At 46.1% G+C, this 20,345-nt stretch overlaps 1 protein-coding gene across 1 annotated transcript in view; it reads right to left on the bottom strand.

Moving 5' to 3' along the window:
- Nucleotides 1–20,345, bottom strand: part of DNHD1 (dynein heavy chain domain 1) — a 64,578-nt gene that overhangs the window by 20,968 nt on the left and 23,265 nt on the right. Inside the window, exons 13-24 of the mRNA XM_084802113.1 lie at nt 19,674–19,799; nt 19,314–19,590; nt 17,550–17,677; nt 17,202–17,400; nt 16,722–16,816; nt 15,959–16,166; nt 7,241–7,366; nt 6,827–6,924; nt 3,839–6,728; nt 3,470–3,635; nt 3,126–3,318; nt 2,597–2,885 (exon numbers count right to left, since the gene is read on the bottom strand). Of these exons, the coding sequence (XP_084658239.1) occupies nt 2,597–2,885; nt 3,126–3,318; nt 3,470–3,635; nt 3,839–6,728; nt 6,827–6,924; nt 7,241–7,366; nt 15,959–16,166; nt 16,722–16,816; nt 17,202–17,400; nt 17,550–17,677; nt 19,314–19,590; nt 19,674–19,799 (4,795 nt within the window). The remainder of the gene's footprint in view (nt 1–2,596; nt 2,886–3,125; nt 3,319–3,469; nt 3,636–3,838; nt 6,729–6,826; nt 6,925–7,240; nt 7,367–15,958; nt 16,167–16,721; nt 16,817–17,201; nt 17,401–17,549; nt 17,678–19,313; nt 19,591–19,673; nt 19,800–20,345) is intronic.

The raw sequence follows: 20,345 nt of genomic DNA, 5'->3' as shown, positions 1-20,345 counted from the left end.
TCTGTATCCCTGGTTGTCCTGAAACTCACTCTGTAGGCCAGGCTGGTCTCAAATTCAGAGATCTGCCTGCCTCTGCCTCCCGAGTGCTGCAATTAAAGGTATGCGGCACCATTCTTGGCTTATTGTTTCTTTTTGACAGCAAATCAAATCATATTTTTCTTTTTCTTCCTTCCTTCCCCTTTTCTTTTTTTTTTTTAAGATTTATTTATTGATTATTTATACAGTGGTTGACATGTACATCTGCAGGTCAGAAGAGGGCATCAGGTTACATTATAGATGGTTGTGAGTCACCATGTGGTTGCTGGGAATTGAACTCAGGACCTCTGGAAGAGCAGTCAGTGCTCTTAACCTCTGAGCCATCTCTCCAGCCTAGCCATCTCTCCAGCCCTCCCCCTTTCTTTTTAAACATGCAGTAATTCTTTAAATTTTGTAGGAAATGTTTTGGTGACTATCACTCAGAGACACTTTTTCAAACCAGGAGTTCTAGCATTCTTCGTGTTGTTTGCAATGCTTTTAATCCTCCTACTTAAGTCTTTTCTTAGCTGCAATATATTCATCAATCTTACTACACCTGGCTTCAATAGAGTTGGATTTTAATATTAATTCTGATACTTCATAGCTAGGGTATTTAAAACAATATATAAAATTTATGTTGCCTGTTTCTGAGATTTGTTTTGTGTGTGTGTGTGTGTGTGTGTGTGTGTGTGTGTGTGTGTGTGTGTGTGCGTGCACATGCACGCCTGTGTCTATGGTGTCTGTCTGTGACTCTGTGTGTATATGTGTGTGTGTATGACTCTGCATGTATCTGTGACTGTGTGTGTGTGTGTGTGTGTGTGTGTGTGTGTGTGTGTGTGTGTGTGTGTATCTGTGTGTGGTATGGTTATCCCACAGAAGTCAGAAGAGGACATCATTTCTCCTGGAGTTGTAGTTACAGGTAGTTGTGAGCTACCCAATTTGGGTGCTGAGAACTGAACTCAGGTCCTCTGTAAGAGCAGCAAGAGCTCTTAACCACTGAGCCACTGGCTGCTCTTCCAGAGGATCAAGGCTGTATTTCCAACATTTACATACCAGCTCACAATAGTCCGTAACACTAGTTTCAGAGTATCTGGTGCCCTTTTCTAACTTTTATGGGCACCAGGCATGCATATGGTACATATACATATTCACTCCTACACATAAAAATAAGTAATTAAATAAAAAAGAATCTCCATCTTCCCATGCTTTTATAAACATTAAGGATACCATAATGCATGTAAGACATAGTACTCAATACATTTTTGCCTTTCAGTTTTTGAAAGTATTAATACACCTGGTTCAAGCTTTCTATATACCATAACAGACTTTAATATATGATCTGAGCAGCCGTCCAGTATTTCAGCTCACTGACTTCCTTGACTCCCACAACTTCTATTTAAACTTAGTTCTGCTTATTCTCATACCATATGTAGAACTTGTCATCTGGAGGTAGCATACTTTGGAAATGTAAACATCAGTATCCCCAAGTTTTAGTCACTTCCCTCCTTTCTTTCGTTATCTCTTCTTCTACAAATACTTATTGAGCACTTAGCTCCTGTTCTATCTACCAGAATGAATGGGAAGGATTCATGCCCTCATGTAGCTCATCATGTGTGCAATCATAAAATCAGGCTGTTATCCATACATGCTTAGGATGATATTTAACCCAGCCTGGGAGCTTAGGCTTCTTTAGGGTTCTATTGTCTTTGATGATTTGGAAACAACAAATAGGATTTTTGCCAGATAGGTCAAGGCAAGGGCACAGAGGACAGCATCCCTATGTAATGTCCCATGAGTCCAGTGAGAACAGAGTGTAGAAGTCAGAGAATATCTGGCTACAATGGGCTTTATTTACATTGGATTTGTCAATGTTCCAGGTATTGTCTATCTCTAGTCCAAGAAGTGTGTGCAAAGATTCACATGATATTTAGGAGACAGAATTGATAGACATTGGACTAGACATTAGTCAAAAAGGAAGAGACATCAACAAGAGCCCTGTCTTGGGGGCCAGTGAGATGGCTTAGTGGGTAAGGACACTTGGAACCAAGCCTGCTGCCCTGAGTTCAATCCCTGGGCCATGCCTCATCCCCCATTGGAGGAGGGGACTCAAGTTTCTCCTCTCAACTCCATACGTGGCATTGGCGCGCGTGCGCGCGCGCACACACACACACACACACACACACACACACACACACACACACACTGTTTTTTTTTTTAATTAAAAAGTTATAGCTTAATTAACTGTTTGGACTGTGGTGTCTGTTATTCAGAGACACAGGAGCAATTTGGGAAGGTATGATGAGACCAGTACTGGATCTGAGGAGGCAAGGAGATACCAAGGGTAGAGATGTGTAGCAGTTGGATAAGTAGGTCTGTGTTTAAGAGAGATGTTTGATAGCTCATCGGTCCCATCAGAGATAGTCAGTGAAGCTTTGAGAGTAGACGTGACTGCTCAGAGAACATGTATAAGAAACGACTTTAGTTTGATCTGTAGGCATATGTTTGAATCAATGAATACTGCCATAGGTTTAGTATGAGATGACAGTAGCTTTTCCTTCATTTCCTCCTCCAAGCTCCTCACCAGAAGCAGCCAGGTGCAGATCTTCCAGCAGGAAAAGTAGAGAGCCTCTGGAGTCCTGATGATACCCAGGATATGAGCTGGCTTGTGTTTGGCCATGGACCCCTCTGCTCAGCAGGTGACGCAGGTGGGTAGAACTTAATGCCGAGTGAATGGGGCTGTGGATGGAAGGGTGGTTGGGCTCCACCAGCATCTCCACAAAAGCTGTCTTTCCTGATGCTATCTCTCCAGCAAGCAGCACTGGATGTCCATTTGCTAGAAGCAGGTCTACCACATACAAAAGCCGTTCTGTCTGCAGGATAGAAGCAGGGCTTAGTGTGGCAGCTTTAGATCGGACAGCAGTCAAGCCAAAAATTCAGGTCTAAGGAACTTGTCTTGAAGCTGAACTTAAAAATCAGGTTGTGTGTTCCTGTAATTGTGGAAATATCAGAGTATGGGAATAGGTGGACCTTGGGAGGACCTCAAATACTGGCTACCCTCTACAATAGCTCCTTAAGCCTTAACCCAAACCACTTCCTCACTGTCTTCATACCTGGGAAGATGGCTGGAAAGTTCCCAGACTTCCTTTGACATGGCTGCTAAGGTACTGGCCAGAGAAGGGGACCAGTGTCCCATCTTCAAGGTTCACATGTAGATCAAACACCAAGGCTGAAGGAGGTAGCTCAGGGTAGTTGGGCAGGGAACTAATAGAATTCCTCATGAAGTTATCAAAGAGAAGCCAGTGCCTGCTCAGGGGACATGCAGGTACAAGTCGGACAGTCATAAAAGTTCCATCTATGACATCTACCATCTCCCCGCTGTAATTTCCTATTTTTAATTCCCAAAGTCTAGTCTACCTCAGCTCTCTGTACACCATGCCTCCCACTCTTGTGGTACCTGGAGGGAAGGTGGGCTCCAAAGCCCCAGATTGTGGCAAAGAGAAAGCTGCTGATAGCCAGCAAATGTCTCCTCTGCTTCTTATTCACATCGTCACTGACAGACTGGGCCCTGCTTTTTGAAGATTTGAAGTTCTGGGTCTCAAGTTCGCTGCCACCAAAGTCCTCTGCAATGGTCCCCATGGTCAGAATAGGAATTCACATAGAAAAAGAAGATGGAAGGGAAAACAGGTTGGCTACATTACTTCTCTTCACTTTTGAGTTCCCTGGACCAGCTTCACCAAGAAACTATGATTGTGGCTCAGAGGTAACCCAGTTACCCTTAACATCCCAGCTCTCTCTCAAAAGCCAACCTTTCTACCCTTCCTACCTTGAGTGTGTGGCTTCTCTTCCTCATATAAGCGTAGATGGGGGTCGAGTAGAGCACGCAAGATGCGGGCCAGGCTGGTGACTTCTGCCACACCTGGGCAAGCAGCCTGATGCCCATGTACCTGTAGTACACAACTGGCACCTACACGGGTCAGGAACCGTAACACTGCCGGCACCAGCACTTCAGCTAAATGGTTGAGCCCAATGACTGTCTCTTGCTGAAGGTGGTATTCATTGGGCAGAGATGCCATCAACACATTAAGAATGCACTGCCAAGTCTGTTCCCCACAACACCAGACTAGAGCACACCGGCCTACCACCGTAGGAGAGATGCCTGCCGCCTCTGCTACCTCCATCAAGAGAAAGGTGTTCAGGGGTCGTGCTATCTGTTGACCATTTGGGAGACTCAGCTGGGGAGGGTCACTCAGGAAGAAAGTGATAGAGTCTAACCACGCAGGGCTAGGGGCACCATCGCATACGATCCACTGTTGGATCCCCTTGAATTCTTCTGACTGCCCTTCTGAGACCACACTCTTACCATGAGGGGCAGCATGAAGGAGCTTGGGAAAGATGCCATAGTGCCAGGAGGGACCTTCTGACCACCCTAGGAATTCTTGAGAGCTGAGAACACTAGGATATAGGTGGACAATTTCCACAAATTGGAAGCCCTGGTTTGAAGTTTGTTCCATGGCTGCCAGTCGATTCTGAATCTTAAATAAGCTCTTCCAGCAAGTACTCTTGCCACTGCCTGCAGGGCCCAGGAGCAAAATGCCAGAGGCCCGCCTCAGGGCCTGACTGAGGTGCTCCAGAAACATCAGTGTGTTAGGGGTGGGAAGCAGGCCTACTTGCTGGAGTTCTTCCACCACAACTGACTTCATCAGTCTATGAGTCATAGGCTCTGCCATCACATGGCTAGCATTAGGGAAAATCCCACAGAGCAGCTCTCGGAGCTTTTGCAGGCGGAATCCATCAAGAATGCTGAACAGTGGTGAGTGCAACAGGGCACGCAGTAGGGCAGCCTCCTCAGGGGAAGCTAGGTTGTGGGGCGTCTGAGACTTGTTTTCTTCCTCAGGTACATTTAGTGTCTGTATGGTGTCTTCTAGGATCTGTTTGAGCAGTGGCAAGCGGCAGGGCAAAGTCCCAGACACCAGCTCACGCTCTAGGGAGAATAATTTGGATAGGCGAGTAGCCATGCGGGAGGCATCCCGCACCCCTGCTCCCAGCAGGTTCAGCTCTGCCACTCGCTGCAGGTCAGGTAGTGACAATGCCACAGGACGCATTAGCAGGTGTAGATTAGCAGGTATATCAGGACTCAGGGCATGGAATGTCAGGAAACAGCCATAGCCAAGACACACAGACACATGATGCTTCTCAAAGAAACCAGCACCAAGGAATGGGGGGCTAGTAGGGTTTATGGTACTTATGTTTTTAGAGGCTTTCTGGTACAGTGGAGCATAAAGATGGTGCAGTTCATCCAGACGCTGGCCCAGGGCAGAGAGCAAGGTAGGAGGCAGGTGGTGAGCGTCCTCCAACAGCAGCCAGGCTCCACTCTGAAGGGCACCATTCAGGTAATTGCTCAGACACCGGAACTCTATCTGGGGCAAGCAGGGCATCATTACCAGCTGGCGGCCCAGGGCCCATGCTAGGCTACTCACAGTTTCTGTCTTGCCCAAACCATCCCGGCCCACTAGGGTCCCACAGGCCACTTCCTCCAGGGCCAGTAAGAGAACCAACACTTGCCGCTCATGCATCAGGCTTGGGAGAGGCCCCTGTTTGGGCCCCAGGTACTCATAATTGTATATGAAGGACCGGCCCAGCACATCTACCCAGCATGCAGCTGGTGACACAGAGGGCTCAGTAGATGCAGTAGTCTTAAGACACTGCAGGGGATTTTTGAGGTTCAGGTGAGATGAGCCCAGGTGATACTTCAGTTGGCGGGCCCAGTGGAAGTCTGTCAGGTTGCTGACCTTGTTCTTCTCCAGGAGTTGTGCTATATCCCTGTGAGTCATTGCCATGACCAACAGGGCACTGAATAGTCTTGTCTGGCGAACAGAAGGCAGAGGTTGCTCACCCTGGGAGTTCCTCTGAGCTTGTATAAATTGCACCAGTACCTCAAGCTTGTGTACGTGGATGGAAGTCATGTGCATGGTCCCCGACTCAAGCAGAGCCTCCTCCATCTCAGCCCGCCACACTATCTGCTCTGCCACCAGTATGCACTGCCATGGAAAAACCTGGATTGCATCTAGCCAGTGCTGGACATGTAGTTGCATGGGCACCTGTTTTTGCTGAGGCATTGTCTTCAGTGCTTTAACTAGGGAAGGGCCTCGAGCAAGGCGGGTGGCCACACAGCCCTGCAGCAGGTTCACTATTACAAAACGCAGACACTTCTCCAAAGAGGCTAGCCACTTTGGAAGATCTGGATGTAGAGGGAGGGGCCCCTGAAGCTTCACTTTCTCTCCACATGGCCCTAGCACAGCAACCGTATCCACAAAAGCCTCTGTACTTGATCTTGAATCCTGGTTATTAGTGGTCTTCTCATCAATTGGGTTGGTCTTGAATCTCACAGCTTTAACTTGAGGAAAGCAGCGCTGTGCCCATGGCTGGGCATCACAGGTCTCTAGAGGGGCAGCCAGCAGGGCCACCAGTTCACTGTCACTGAGGAAGAAAAGGCGGGGGAAGTGGGCACATACTCCATAGAGGACATCCTCCAAAGCCATGATGATGGCCTCCAGCTCCGTGGATCCTGCTTTCAGGAGTTGCTGTAGATGGTGGCCTTGGAAGTATGGGCTCCTCTTGGCGTTGGGCACTATAAGTGACAGAACCATTGGGTCAGCTACAGAGATGCGCATTAGCGTCCGATACTGATCATCCATGACCTTGAAACGGGCGTTCTGTGGTAAGAAAGATGGTGAGTGAGTGTCACGGGCCGGCTCCACATTTCCATCCAGGGCTCTGATGCTCAGGAGCTCTTGCCCACCCTGCCTCCTACCATCTCAGCACTAGGAAACTGGATCTTCATCTCATGGAGAACTTTATTCAGAAAAATCCACTTCTGCTGGAAAGCCACCCACACCTCCAGCAGGGCACCTGTGTAAGCAGTCAGAAGTAGATATGTGAGATTCTAGGGCCCTGACACCTTCAAGGGGGGGGGGTCTAGGATATGCCTGACCTCTCCAGTGATCCACTAGCCCAACAGAAATATACTGCACAGCAGAACCCATAGACCTTATGAGAGGAAGTGAAGCAGTCACTAGAAACAAAGGCCTGGTCACATTGAACCAAGGAGGAGCCTGGCAAGTCCTTACTCTGTCTTCCACACGTTCTATTCAACGTCCACCTGTCACTTTCTAGGCTAATCTTCATCAGGTTCCACCCGTCCACCCACTTAGAGGCCTGTACTCACCCAGGCCATACATCATAGTCACCCACTCCAAAGCTGTCTTATGCAACTCTCCTGATTTTTGGATGGCTAAGATCTTGAATAGTGCCTGGAGACTGTTCTGGATGGCATTTTGCAGGCTGCTGTAGTCTAAGGCAGAAAAAGATGCACTGTCAAAAGTTTAGCGAATCTGGTATCATTCTATGTGAGTCAAGGTTAGGCGCTGGGGCAGGGAAGGGCACATCTTGGCCTCTGGCACAGGGGCAGCGGGCGGGGGTGGGGGTGGTGGTGAAATTACCTCAATACTTTTCCTATCTTCAAAGACTTCATCAGCCCATAGAATTGATATGGTACAAAACTGAGACTGTAGACAGGCACTGTGGGCAGACTCTAAACCAGCTGATTTCTCCTGCTAGGTCCTGTTATTCTGTTTGTTTGTTTTTTTTGTTTTACAAGACAGGGTCTCTCCATGTAGCCTTGGCTGTCCCAGAACTCACTCTGTAGCCCAGGCTAGCTTCAAACTCACAGAGATCTGCCTCTGCTTCCTGAGTGCTGGGGTTAAAGGTGTGCACCACTACTGCCTGGCTTGAACTATGCTTTTCATATATGAATTATTCTTATTGTGCTAAGAATCGAAAGGGGAGAGTGAATGGTTAATAGTGTCACCCTACAAGAGCATAGCTTCCTAAGGTAAGTTAGATACATAAGGTTCCATCGTCCTGGGCCCATCCAGATGAGTGAAGTCACTGGTTTCACAGTGCATAGCCACCATAAAATGTGTCCTCGATGACTGCACCCAGAGCTGATACAGAAGCCTACTATAGAGAAAGGAGAAAACCCCATAGGGAGAAATGTCAAGCCAACAGTACTCTGTGTAAGTTGGGGCCAGGGGGAAAGATGGACAGAAAGTAGACTGAGGACTGTGAACTCAAGTGAAGATTCGAAGAGTCCACTTGGTACCTGAAGTGACACTTAAGAGATGGCCCAAGAACAAAACTACCCATAGTTTGTACTCCAATAGTTTTAAAAATGACTTTAGTAGCAGATGAACCTAAGGGCAATACAGGAAAGTGGGACAGAACAAAGAGAATCAGACTGACAAAGATTGGAACCAGGGTCAAACAAGAGCAAAAGATCAGCATACAACGTGCTTATGTCAGAAGTGGGAAAAGAATGTCCATTGAATCATGGTCTAAGTATTAACTACAGATAAATAAGTTTCGGTCAACACTGATTAGCTCTATCTTTCCGCCATCTTTCTGCGCTGTCACCATGGTGCATATGAATGTCCTGGCGGATGCTCTGAAGAGCATCAACAAAGCTGAGAAGAGGGGCAAACGCCAGGTCCTCATCAGGCCCCGCTCCAAAGTCATCATCTGATTCCTAGCTGTGATGAGGAAGCATGCTCAGTTTGGCTTCATTGTACTGACAACCTCAGCTGGCATCATGGACCATGAAGAAGCAAGATGAAGACACATGGGACGGAAAATTCTGGGATTCTTCTTCTAGAGATGTAAAACATAAATAAAAAGCCTCTGTGGACTGTGAAAAAAATGATTAGCTCTAAATAGAGATGGGAACAAGAAATCACTGTAAAAGCAGATAAGAAAGGTATTCCAAACCAAATACTATACATGGATTCCTATTATAATAGAAAAGCTAAATACTAGGGCTGGGTATGGTGGTGCACGCCTTTAATGCCAGCACTGGGGAGACAAAGGCAGGTGGATCTCTGTGAGTTGGAGGCCAGCTTGGTCTACACAGAGAAGCCCTGCCTCAAAAGGAACCTAAAAGAAAGAAGAAAGAAAAAAAGAAAAGCCATATCCTCCTTCTAGACAAATTTGCACCAGCCATACATTTGCCCAGAGAGATTCATAAGTAGCCCAAATATATCTATTTTTCTCATTCTCCACTGCTACCATCCTAGTGTAAGCCCCTTATTTTTCACTTGAGTCACACCAGTTGTCTCCAAGTCTCTATTCTTTGCCTTTCAACTCTTTGGATTAAACTAAAATCTGACTTATCACTTCCCTATAACAAATATTCTCAGTTGGTTGTGGTGGTGCACCCCTTTAATCCTAGCACTCAGAGAGGCAAAGGCAGGTGGATCTCTGTGAGTTTGAGGCCAGCTTGGTCTACAAAGCGAGTCCAGGACAGCCACGGCTACATAGGGAAACCCTGTCTTAAAAAACTAAAAACCAAAACAAACAAGCAAACAAAACCAAATATGTTCTGTGATTTAAATGTTAATGAATAAATTCTTTTGCATGAATCTGACTTCTCTAACTTCCTACATCTATTTCCTGTTCCAAGTAGTCTTTGGGCTCTAGAGTCAGTGGGTTGGAAGGTCCTCTATAAGGTGGATATACTGACTGTATAAAGTTTTGTTGCTATGACGAATTGCCTGGCAATTCCCCCAGTGAAGGGGGGAGAGATTTCTTTTAGTTCATAATCTCCGAGATTTTGCCAGTCATTGTGGGGAGGGTAAGCTCAGCAGCTTACATCATGGTAGTCAGGAGACAGAGAAAAAGGAAAACGGGAAGAGGCAAAGCAAGGTGTGGCTCACAAGGACACATTTCCAGTAAACTTCCTCAATTAGGACCCATCTGTGTTCTACCACCCAACAATGCCACTGAACCCTAAATCCATCAGAAGATTAAACCCTTAGGATCCAATAACTTCCTAAAAGCCTGTCAGCTGGCAATCAAACTCACAATTTACGTGAGCATGTGGGAGGCATTGCATAATTCAAACTACTACTATGGTACTATCTAATAATCAAACTCCAATAGAACCTCATAAGTCTCAAGCTAATTCTTTTAGAAGATTCTAACAGTTTTGCTCCAACTTAAATCATATGCCTGATTAAATGCAAGTTAGATGAGTATACTTTAAAACCTATTTGTATTTGAAAACCCATTTGTATGAGTTATGCAACGATTTTCATTAAATAATATAATCTAACAAAGTGGTAACTGCTGGAATGTGTGTGAGAAAAGCGTTGCTGTTTTGAGCTGGGTGTGATGGCATGCAGCTTTAATCCCAGAACTTCTGAGAGGCAGAGGCAGGCAGAGCTCTGTGAGTTCAAGGCCAGCCTGGTCTACAAAGTGAGTCCCAGAGAGCCAAGGCTAGATGGAGAAACCCTGTCTCAAAACAAATAAACAAACAAAAAGAGTTGCTGTTTCTATAGAAATCGTAGAAGACTTTGGAAAAGGTGAGCTGATAAAAAGCTCTTGTTCTTAGAACAAAATGTTAGCAAGTAGATGTGCATATGCTTTCACTAAAATATAAATCTCAAGTCCTAATTTATTTCTTCTCCCATTTATCATTTCTATAAGGGAGAGCTATACATTTTTCAACTTAATTTTGTATCCAGTCACTTTGTTGAAGGTGTTTCTCAGCTGTAGGAGTTCCCTGGTAGAGTTTTTAGGGTCACTTATGTATACTATTATATCATCTGTGAATAGTGGTACTTTGACTTCTTCCTTTCCCCCCACTGACCTCCTTTAGTTGTCTAGCTAAAACTTCAAGTGCTATATTGAATAGATATGGAATGAATATGGACAGCTTGTCATGTCCTTGATTTTAGTGGAATTGCTTTAATCTCTCTTCATTTAAACGACACCCTTCATAGTAGCCACAAATAATAAAAAATATCTTGGTATAACTCTAACCAAGCAAGCACTTTTGCTTGTATGACAAGTATAACAAGAACTTCAAGTCTTTGAAGAAAGAAATTGAAAAAGATATCAGAAGATGGAAAGATCTCCCATGCTCATGGACTGGTAGGATTAGCATAGTAAAACTGACTATCTTACCAAAAGCAATCTACAGATTCAATGCAATTCCTATCAAAATTTAAACACAATTTTTATAGACCTTGAAAGAGTAATTCTCAACTTCATGTGGAAAAAAAAACCAGGAGAGCTAAAACAACCCTGTACAATGAAAGAACTTCTGGAAATATCACCATCCCAGATCTCAAGCTGTACTACAGACCAATAGTAACAAAAGCCACATAGTATTGACATACAAGCTGACTGGTTGAACAGTGGAATCAAATTGAAGACCCAGAAGTAAACCCATATACCTATAGACACTTGATTTATAACAAAGAAATAAAAAACGATACAATGGGGGGGGGAAAAGAATTTTCAACAAATGGTGCTGGTCTAATTGGATGTCTGCAGGTAGAAGAATGCAAATAGATCCACATCTGTCACCCTGCACAAAACTCAAGTCCAAGTGGATCAAAGTCCTCAACTTAACACCAGATACACTAAATCTAATAGCAGAGAACATGGAAAATACCTTTAATGCCTTGGCACATGAGACAATTTTCTGTACAGATCACCAACAACTCAGGCTCTAAGATCAACAATTAATAAATGGAACCTCATGAAACTGAAAAGCTTCCGTAAGGCAAAGGACACCATCAAAAAGACAAAACAGCAGCCTCCAGAATGGGAAAAGATCTTCACAAATCCTTCGCAAGGCCCTGGCATAGGGTTGATATTGGTGTGTGTGTGTATGTGTGTGTGTGTGTGTTCAACAAACCAAATAGTCCAATTAAATTTAAAAACACATATAAAGAACTCAAAATTAGACATCAACAAACCAAATAACATACCCCCCCCAAAAAAAACACTTAAAAAAGCATTCAACGTCCTTAGTCATCAGGAAAATGAAAATCAAAATGACTCTGAGATTCCATCTTACATCCGTCAGAATGGCTAAGATCAAACACCTAAGTGACAGCACATGCTGGTGAGGATGTGGAGCAAGGGGAACACTCATCCACTGCTGGTGGGAGTGCATACTTGTACAACCACTTTGGGAATCAATTTGGTGGTTTCTCGGAAAATTTGGAATAGTTCTACCTCAAGACCCTTGCAGGCAAATGGACAGAACTAGAAAAGATCATCCTGAGTGAGGTAACCCAGACCAGAAGGACAAACATGGTAAGTAGTCATTTATAAGTGTATATTAGCTCTAAAGTACAGGATAACCATGCTACAGTCCACAGACCCAATGAAGCTAAGTAACAAGGAGGGCCTGAAGGGAACACTTGAATCTCTCTGAATAGGGAAAATAGAATAGACATGGGGGGGGGTGGAGGTAGGGAGGGAACTGAGTGATGAGGGGATGGAGCAGAAGGGATTTAGTGGGGGGGGCGGAGAAAACTGGAATCAGTGGTGGTGTGGCATCTCTGGAACGATCTAGAAAGCTAGGATAATGGAGACTCCCAGGAATCAACGAGGGTGACCCTAGCTAAGACTCTTAGCAAACAGGGATATGGACCCTGAAATGGCCACCTCCTGTGACCAGAAAAGACTTCCAATGGAGAGACTGGGACATCAACCCAGCCACAAAACCTTCCACCCACAATTTATCCTGCCTACAAGAGGTACAGAGGTAAAGATGGAGCAGAAATTGAGGGAAAGGCTAATCCATGACTGGCCCAACTTGACACCTATGCTCTAAGAGAGAGCCCACCCCTGATACAACAATATTCTGATACACCTGCAGACAGGTCCTAAAATAACTGTCACCTGACAAGTTTCACCCAGCAACTGATGGAAACAGATGCAGAGACCCACAGACAAACATTAGGCAGAGCTTGCGGAATCCTGTGGAAGAGTGGGAGGAAGGATTGAATGAGTCAGAGAGGTCAAGAACAGCACAAGAAGACCTACAGGATCAACTAACCTGGACCCATAGGGGCCAACAGAGACTGAACTGCCAAACAAAGAGCATGCATGGGATGGACCTAGGCTCTCTGCACATGTGTAAGAGATGAGCAGCTCAGTCTTCATGTGGGACCCCTAACAGCAGGAACAGCAGCTGGCTTCTGACTCTGTTGTCTACCTTTGGATCCCTCCCCCACCCCTCAACTGGGCTGCTTTGTCTAGCCACAATAGGAGAAGGTATGCCTAGTCCTGCTGCAACATGATATGACAAGGTAGGTTGATTTCTATGGGAAGCCTCCCCTTTTCTGAGGAGAAAGGGAGGACTGTAGGATGAAGAGGGAGGGGAGGGGAGAGGAAGGGGCTGGGAGGAGAAGAGGGAGGGGAAGCTGGAACCGGGATGTAAAGTAAATAAATTGATGAATAAAATAAAGTAGAGCCAGGCACAGTTGTGCACCCTTGTAATTCCAGCACTTGGGAGGCAGAGGCAGGTAGATTTCTGTGAGTTTTAAGGCCAGCATGGTCTACAAAGTGAGTCCAGGAAAGCCAAGGCTACACAGAGAAACCCTATCTTGGAAAAACAAAAAACAAAAAACCAAAAAAATTTCAAGTCTTATTTACCTACCTATTATGATTACACATTTAACTAACTTTTTAGATTCACTGATTTGATACCAATTATGTTGAATAAGAGAGTTTCTCTACTAGCAAGTCCTGCACATCTTCTTGGATGTTTTTTGTCATAGTTCTCAACTTCAGTTCTCAACTTGACACATTTAGAAGAAAGAACTTCAATTGAGGAATTACCTTAATCCGTGGGTGTTCTCTTTTCTTTCTTTCTTTCTTGTTTTGAGACAGGGTTTCTCTTTGTAGCCTTGGCTGTCTTGTACTCACTTTGTAGATCAGGCTGGCCTCAAACTCAGGGATATCTACCTGCCTCTGCCTCCTAGAGTGCTGAGATTACAGATGCATGCCACCATGCCCAGAGTGTGTGCATATTCTTGATTGCTGGTTAATGAAGGAGGACCCAGCCCACTGTGAACAGCATCATACCAAGGCAATTGTATCTTAGCTGTATAGGTAACTGAGTAATCCAGAGGAAGCAAGCCAGTAATACTCATTCTTCTGTGGTCTTTGCTTTAGTTCCTGTCTCTAGGTGCCTGCCTGGAGTTCCAACCTTGGTTTCCCTTGATGATGGAGTAGTCCCTTGATTATTCTCTTGATAAGGCAAATAAACCCTTCCTTCCCCCAAGTTGTAAAACTACAGTTTCCTATGTGGCTTGTTTTTCTCACCTTGCAAGTTTGACAAACTCTTACCTTCTTCAAAAGTTAGCCTGAGGCCTCTGTCTAAAGAGGTACTTCTCTTAATATCTATGGTTCTTTGAGCTGATCTTCTTTTACCTACTGTCCTCAGTATAATGGTCTACCATGGATTTAAATGTATAGTATTGACAATTTCACTGGGATGTAAGATAGGGCTATATTTGTTGATCTCACAGTGCCTCGTGTTTGGCACAAAATAGGCTCATGATTTTTTTTAATTTAAAAAAATTTTATGTGCATTGGTGTTTTACCTGCATGTATATCTGTATGAGGGTGTCAGATCTTGGAGTTATAGAGTTATGAGCTGCCATATGGGTGCTGGGAACTGAACCCGGGTCTTCTGGAAAAGTAGTCAGTGCTTTTAACCTCTGAGCCATTTCTACAGCCTGAGGCTCATGAATTTAATAAGAGAAAGAATAAAAAAAATGGCTCTTTGTCTTCAACAAGGTGGCCAGTCAACAGATGTGCAGATCTTTGTGAAGACCCTGATGGGTAAGACCATCACCCTCAAGATGGAGGCTGTCAAGACCCAGATCCAAGTCAAGGAAGGCATTCCACCTGACCAGCAGTAGCAGATATTGCTGGCAAGGTCCTGGAAGATGCTTGCACTCTGCCTAACTACAAGGTTAAGAATGAGTACACCCTACACCTGACACTATACCTGTGTGACGGCCTCATTGAGGAATCCCTTGGTCAGCTTACCCACTACAACTGGCACAATCTGCTACAAGTGCTATGCATGCCTGCAACCACATGCAGTCAACTGTCACTCACACCAACAACCTGTGACCTGAGAATGAGGCCAAATAAAGTGCGAGCCCTGCCTGGCCCATGGTTCAGGACCATGGTAGAGTCCTCTTCTGTCAACTGGGGAAGGAAGGAAGGAAGGAAGGAAGGAAGGAAGAAAGAAGGAAGGAAAGGAAGAAAGGAAGAAAGAAGGAAGGAAAGGAAGAAAGAAAGTAAAGCATAAAACCGGCAGGGTAAAATCCAGAGGACAGAGCACTGATAGGTGCTATAATAATGACTACAAGGAAATTGTTTAAGATGTATTTTATTTTACATATTCAGTGTTTTTCACGTATGCATGTGAACCTGCCTGATTCATGTGGAGGCCATCAGAAGGCCCTGGGTTCCTGTACTGGAGTTACAGATGGCTGTGAGGTACCATGTGCTGCTGGGAATTGAACCCAGGACCTCCATAAGAGCAACAAGTGTCCAAGCCGCTGAGCCATATCTCCAACCCCACAAGCAATTTCTTAGGCCTGGCCAGATGGCTCCAAAAGGTACCTGCTGCTGCCAAGCCCAACAACCTACATTGTAGAAAGAGAACCAACACCCACTGGCTGTCCTCTGATCTCAGTTTACATAGCATGGCATACAAAATAATTTCCTAGTACTCAAGAAAAGGAACTTCACTGAAGGAGCCAGGCATTGAATATAGGAAGGAACTTGTGTGTAAAGAGTCCTGCAAAGATTAAGACGTTAAGAGTGCTTGGAAGAGACTATCTCAAACACATGGATGCCTTTAATCCCAGGACTCAGTCAATCAGGGAGGCAGAGGCAGGTAGAGCGCTGAGTTCAAGGCCAGCCTGGTCTACAGAGTGAGTTCCAGGACAGCCAGGGCTACACAGAGAAACCCTGTCTTTAAAAAAAAAAAAAGGCGGGGGATGGGGGAAGGTGCGGAGAGCTTCTAGCTGGAAGTATTCATTGGATCACAGAGGCTGGGACTCACCTGAGAGGAGGTAGGTGCCACTGTCCTTGCCCACCAACTCCCACCGCGGGTTCCGGAACGTCTGCCTCTTGGACCGCTCTGAGGCTGGGGGCTTGTAGGGCACATGCAGGATGAAGTTGAGCAGGCGCAGCTGGCGCCCCTCCCAGTACTGCTGCATCTGCTGCAGGCTCTCTTGGGCATGAATTTGTTCTTTGTCATACTGCCAGACCTGGAAAAGGTATGTCGCAGAAACCAGAACTGGCTAGTACCTCAGGAAGGACAGCCTTGAAACTGGGAATTGATGACTGGGTCTGAGGCAAAACCCAAGGGCCTGGAGAATGGAAGTCTCAGAGACCGAGAAGGAGTGGAGCCAGCAGGCTTCAGCGATGAGCTGGTGGCAGCCACATCAAACTACTAACACTTGGCTCAGCATTGCTGCTTCTACTGAGCAGCCTCCTGCATGGCTTCCACCAAGCAGACAATACCCTAGTCAGCTTTTAGGGATCAAGCAGATATTGGCTGACATCTGTCAGTCTGTGCCCCCAGTTCTGAGGCTGCCACTGCCTTCCACCAGGGGAAGCATTTTAGGAGTCTGGGACTGCTATCTGATCCTCACCTGTAGAGGGATAGAGACACTTCCTACCCTCCAGGAAGGTCTTTAGTCCCTCTCACCTACATGCCAACCACTGTCCCCATAGCCCAAGGCACTGCTCGGCCTTGACTGGCTTTATTATAAGCTGGTACCTAGGCTCCTGCCACCTCCTCCCTTTCTTATGGGCCCCACCTGATTGATTCGATCTGCAAATTCCAGCAGTGGACAGAGGAGCAGCTGGCCCAGTGTGAGGAAGTCCAGGCTTTGGAGACCACCCAGCCCTAACGCTGGAATAGAACAGAGCAGTTAGAACAGCAGCTAGCACATGGTTAGACTGAGCTCATATCCCAGAGCTCATGTCTACCCTGAGCCCACACTAGCTTGGACTGTAGTTCAAGATCAGGAGAACAGCCCAGAGCCAAGAACTTAGGAGCCCAACGTCAAGGGCACAACTCAACCCCAGATCTGAGACTGCAGCCTGTATCATCCAATCCCCATTGCTTGAGAGGACCCTGTGTTGTAATGAGGAAGCATAGAAATGTGTTTCCCCCTAATGTAAATGAGTTTAGCATGTGTTTGGGAAAGAAGGGAGGAACAGGGAATTGCTCCAAACACTGTTTTGTTCCCCCAACCCCCCCCCCATCCCTCTCCCCAGTCTCAAACCAAAAACACCTCTCAAGAGGGATTGGCAATGAAAGTTCTGCAGGTGGAGGCTGCCCAGCTTGGTAAGCAAGGGCAGGTAGTTTCGAAACTCCTCTAGCATGCGCATGCAGCGTTGTACCACTGGGCTGTGCAGCCCCAGGTTTGTGCTGAGCCGGACAGCCTCTGTCAGCCAGGTATTTGTCTTCTCCCAGGCCATAGAAAGGCTGAACTGCAGAGAGAAGAGCTCGTTTTCAGCCTGACACCCTCCCATCTCCACCTGCTGACTTCTGCCCTCCCCTTTCTCCCATCCCCCATCCCCCTCACCCCCTCCCACCCCACCACCCCTGCCCCCAGAGCTCCCAGGAGATGTGTCAGCACCTTGGTAAAAGCCATGCACTTCCACTCGCTGAAGTTTTCAAAGATGATTCGGTAGAGGCGCCAGATGCGCTGCTGCTGTACTATGGGCCGACTCCCAGAAGCAGGCGGAGAAATAGGACTCTCCTCCCCTGTGTGAAATAGGGCTGGCTGAGACTTGCTTTGTTGGGGGAAATGCATCAGTCAAAAGCCTTTAATGAACAGAAGTCCAGAAAAAATAAATGAGGTGTGCCTATGTAAATCTCTCAGTTCAACAGTGGAAGTGGGGCCACACAAAAAGCAATGATTTCATAGAAAGGATTTCCTAGGAAACACCTAGTTGGGGGTCGGTGGGGGGAGGGAGAGAGGAAACTTCCCTTCTTTTAGTACTCACCCACTCAATTCCAACCACAATGGACTTGACTGTAGCTCAGATCTATACCAGGCATACTCCCTTTTGCCAATGCCTTTAGTTCACTCTTTATGGAAAACTCTTGCCACAGACAGCTCGCCACCACTCACACCTTCACCACCTCCAACCCCAAGTTCCTGTCCAAACAGTGCCTTCTTCACAAGGCCTATGCAGACTATCCCACAAAACATCATTCTCCAACCATTTAGAATTTTCGGACACTCTTTCTTTCTTGTTCTGCTACTTTTTTTTCTAGGTTACCTATCACTTTCTAATATGCTACATAACTTAATTATCGACTATTAATTTATAATTATTACTTAGCATCTTTCTTCTCCAGCTGTAGTATTGGGTCCATCTATGGAGATGTTTTGCCATTTGTTCACTGATATACCCTGAGCTTGGTACATAGTAGGCACTAAACAAGTGCTGAATGAATGAATACATGAATGAACTTTCAGAAACTGAGGATGGTTACCAAATCATCAGGATCTAAAGTACTACATTATGTTTACAAAAACTGGGATTAGGTGAGCAGCTGGGTGCAGAGGGAAGTGAACACACTGCTATGCAGGTCCCTGGGCCTAGCACCAATGTCCTAAGACCTCTACCCTGCTTTTCCACCACCAACCCAAACTCCTAACAGAAAGGATTCTATAGCAACGATAGTTAGAATATGGACTGAAGGCTTCCCAGTACCGGGGGAGGGCAGGGGAGGGGGTTCTTGTTCTGGAGCATCTCCTACCACACCTCCTCCCTCAGTTGGTAGCTCACTCTCACAATGCACCCTTTCAAGAGGTTAAGTGACTGCGTATGAGGCTAGAGCCCATACAGAAGAAGACCCGCCTAGCTGCACTCCTGCAGAGGATGGCTATCTCAGCCCAGTCTCTGCCCTGATCTCATCCTGTGCAGTGGCGAAACTCTCACTAGTCTTTTCTTTTTTTCCCCCCAGGGTATGTAGGGTGGAGGCCATTACCAACCACAGCAAGATCTGACCTCGGCTGTTTTTATCTATTAACTGCTGCTTGGAACAGGACACGCTGACCAAGGCTACACCAAGGCTACATTTTACAATGAGTACACACATTTCTTCTGAATCAGCATTTAATCCCAGCCCCATCACATTCTAATGAAACACTCAGCTGTTTGCTTTCCCTACCAGACTGTGAATTTCACTAACATAACAACTGGGACACACAACGAATGAGGCTTTTGTCCTGCGATATTTGTTTGTAAAAGAGACCAGTGGAAGTATGTGGTTCTGGAGGCTTGTTTAGGACCACAGAAGACACAAGACCCTGAGTCTCAACCATTATCTTAGTTGGGGTTGGGTGGGTCCATCCCAGGGTGAAGGAGGAGACGGTAAAGAGCAGTACCCGTGAAGGTTTTGTAAGAAAAGCATAGGTCATTGAAGTTGTTGAGTGTATTCTGGAACTGATGCTCCAAGGCAGCAAGCTTGTGCTCAGTGCTCCTCTGTTCCTGTGAAGGATCCATGAAGGGACCAGACACTGCCTCCTCCAGCAGGCCTTCCAGCTCTGCCAATGCTGCTGCCATTAGCTGCTGCAGCTTGGGCATAATGGCATGTTGCTTGCTGAGCAGGAACTCTGAAGCCTGGCCTCTCTCGAACTGAAATGCCTCCCATGCATCCAGAAGCTGTGGGGCAAGCAGAGGACAGTGAGATGTATAGAAGAGGTAGGGCCAGAAAAGACAAATGACTCCTTGAACGGTTCTCTCACCGAGATGTCTAGCGTCTCATTCTCAGCGATGAAAAGGCCATAGTGGTTGCGGATGAGGTCATGGAGTGACCGGACATATTCCACTCGCTCCTCCAGCTGGCTGTATTGCTCACTGGCTTCATGCAACTGCAGAGGTTACAGCATGAGACCAGCACCCCAACAGCCCTGCTGCCCACCTCTTTGGACTCACCCTTGGGAGGCAATCCCATTATCTAGAGTGGGCATCTGGAGGCTCCAGAGCCAGCTTCAGCCCTTAAACTATTTGAGATTAGGAGGGGTATTCAGGAGCAGATTCCATTTTGACTTGGGTCTTAAAGGCAGTCTAGTTCTTAACTCCCAGACCTGATATTAGGGCAACACATCAACTGGCCAACTGCCTCAAGGTACAGAGCCATACCCCTTAAAGCAGTGGTTCTCAACCTTCCCACGGCTGCAATGCTTTAATACAGTTTCTCATGTTGTGGTGACCCCCAACCATAAAATTATTTTTGATGCTACCCCATAACTATAATTTGCTACTGTTATAAATTATAATGTAAACGTCTGATATGTAGAATATCTGACACACAACCCTTGTCAAAGGATTGTTTGACCCTCAAAGGTGTCACGACCCACAGGTTGAAGACCATTGTCTTTTTTTGTTTGTTTGTTTGTTTTTTGAGACAGTTTCTC

This window comes from Acomys minous, assembly GCF_964271855.1.
Source record: "Acomys minous genome assembly, chromosome: 2".
NCBI lineage: Eukaryota > Metazoa > Chordata > Mammalia > Rodentia > Muridae > Acomys > Acomys minous.
This window is presented reverse-complemented; position numbering and strand designations above follow the sequence as displayed.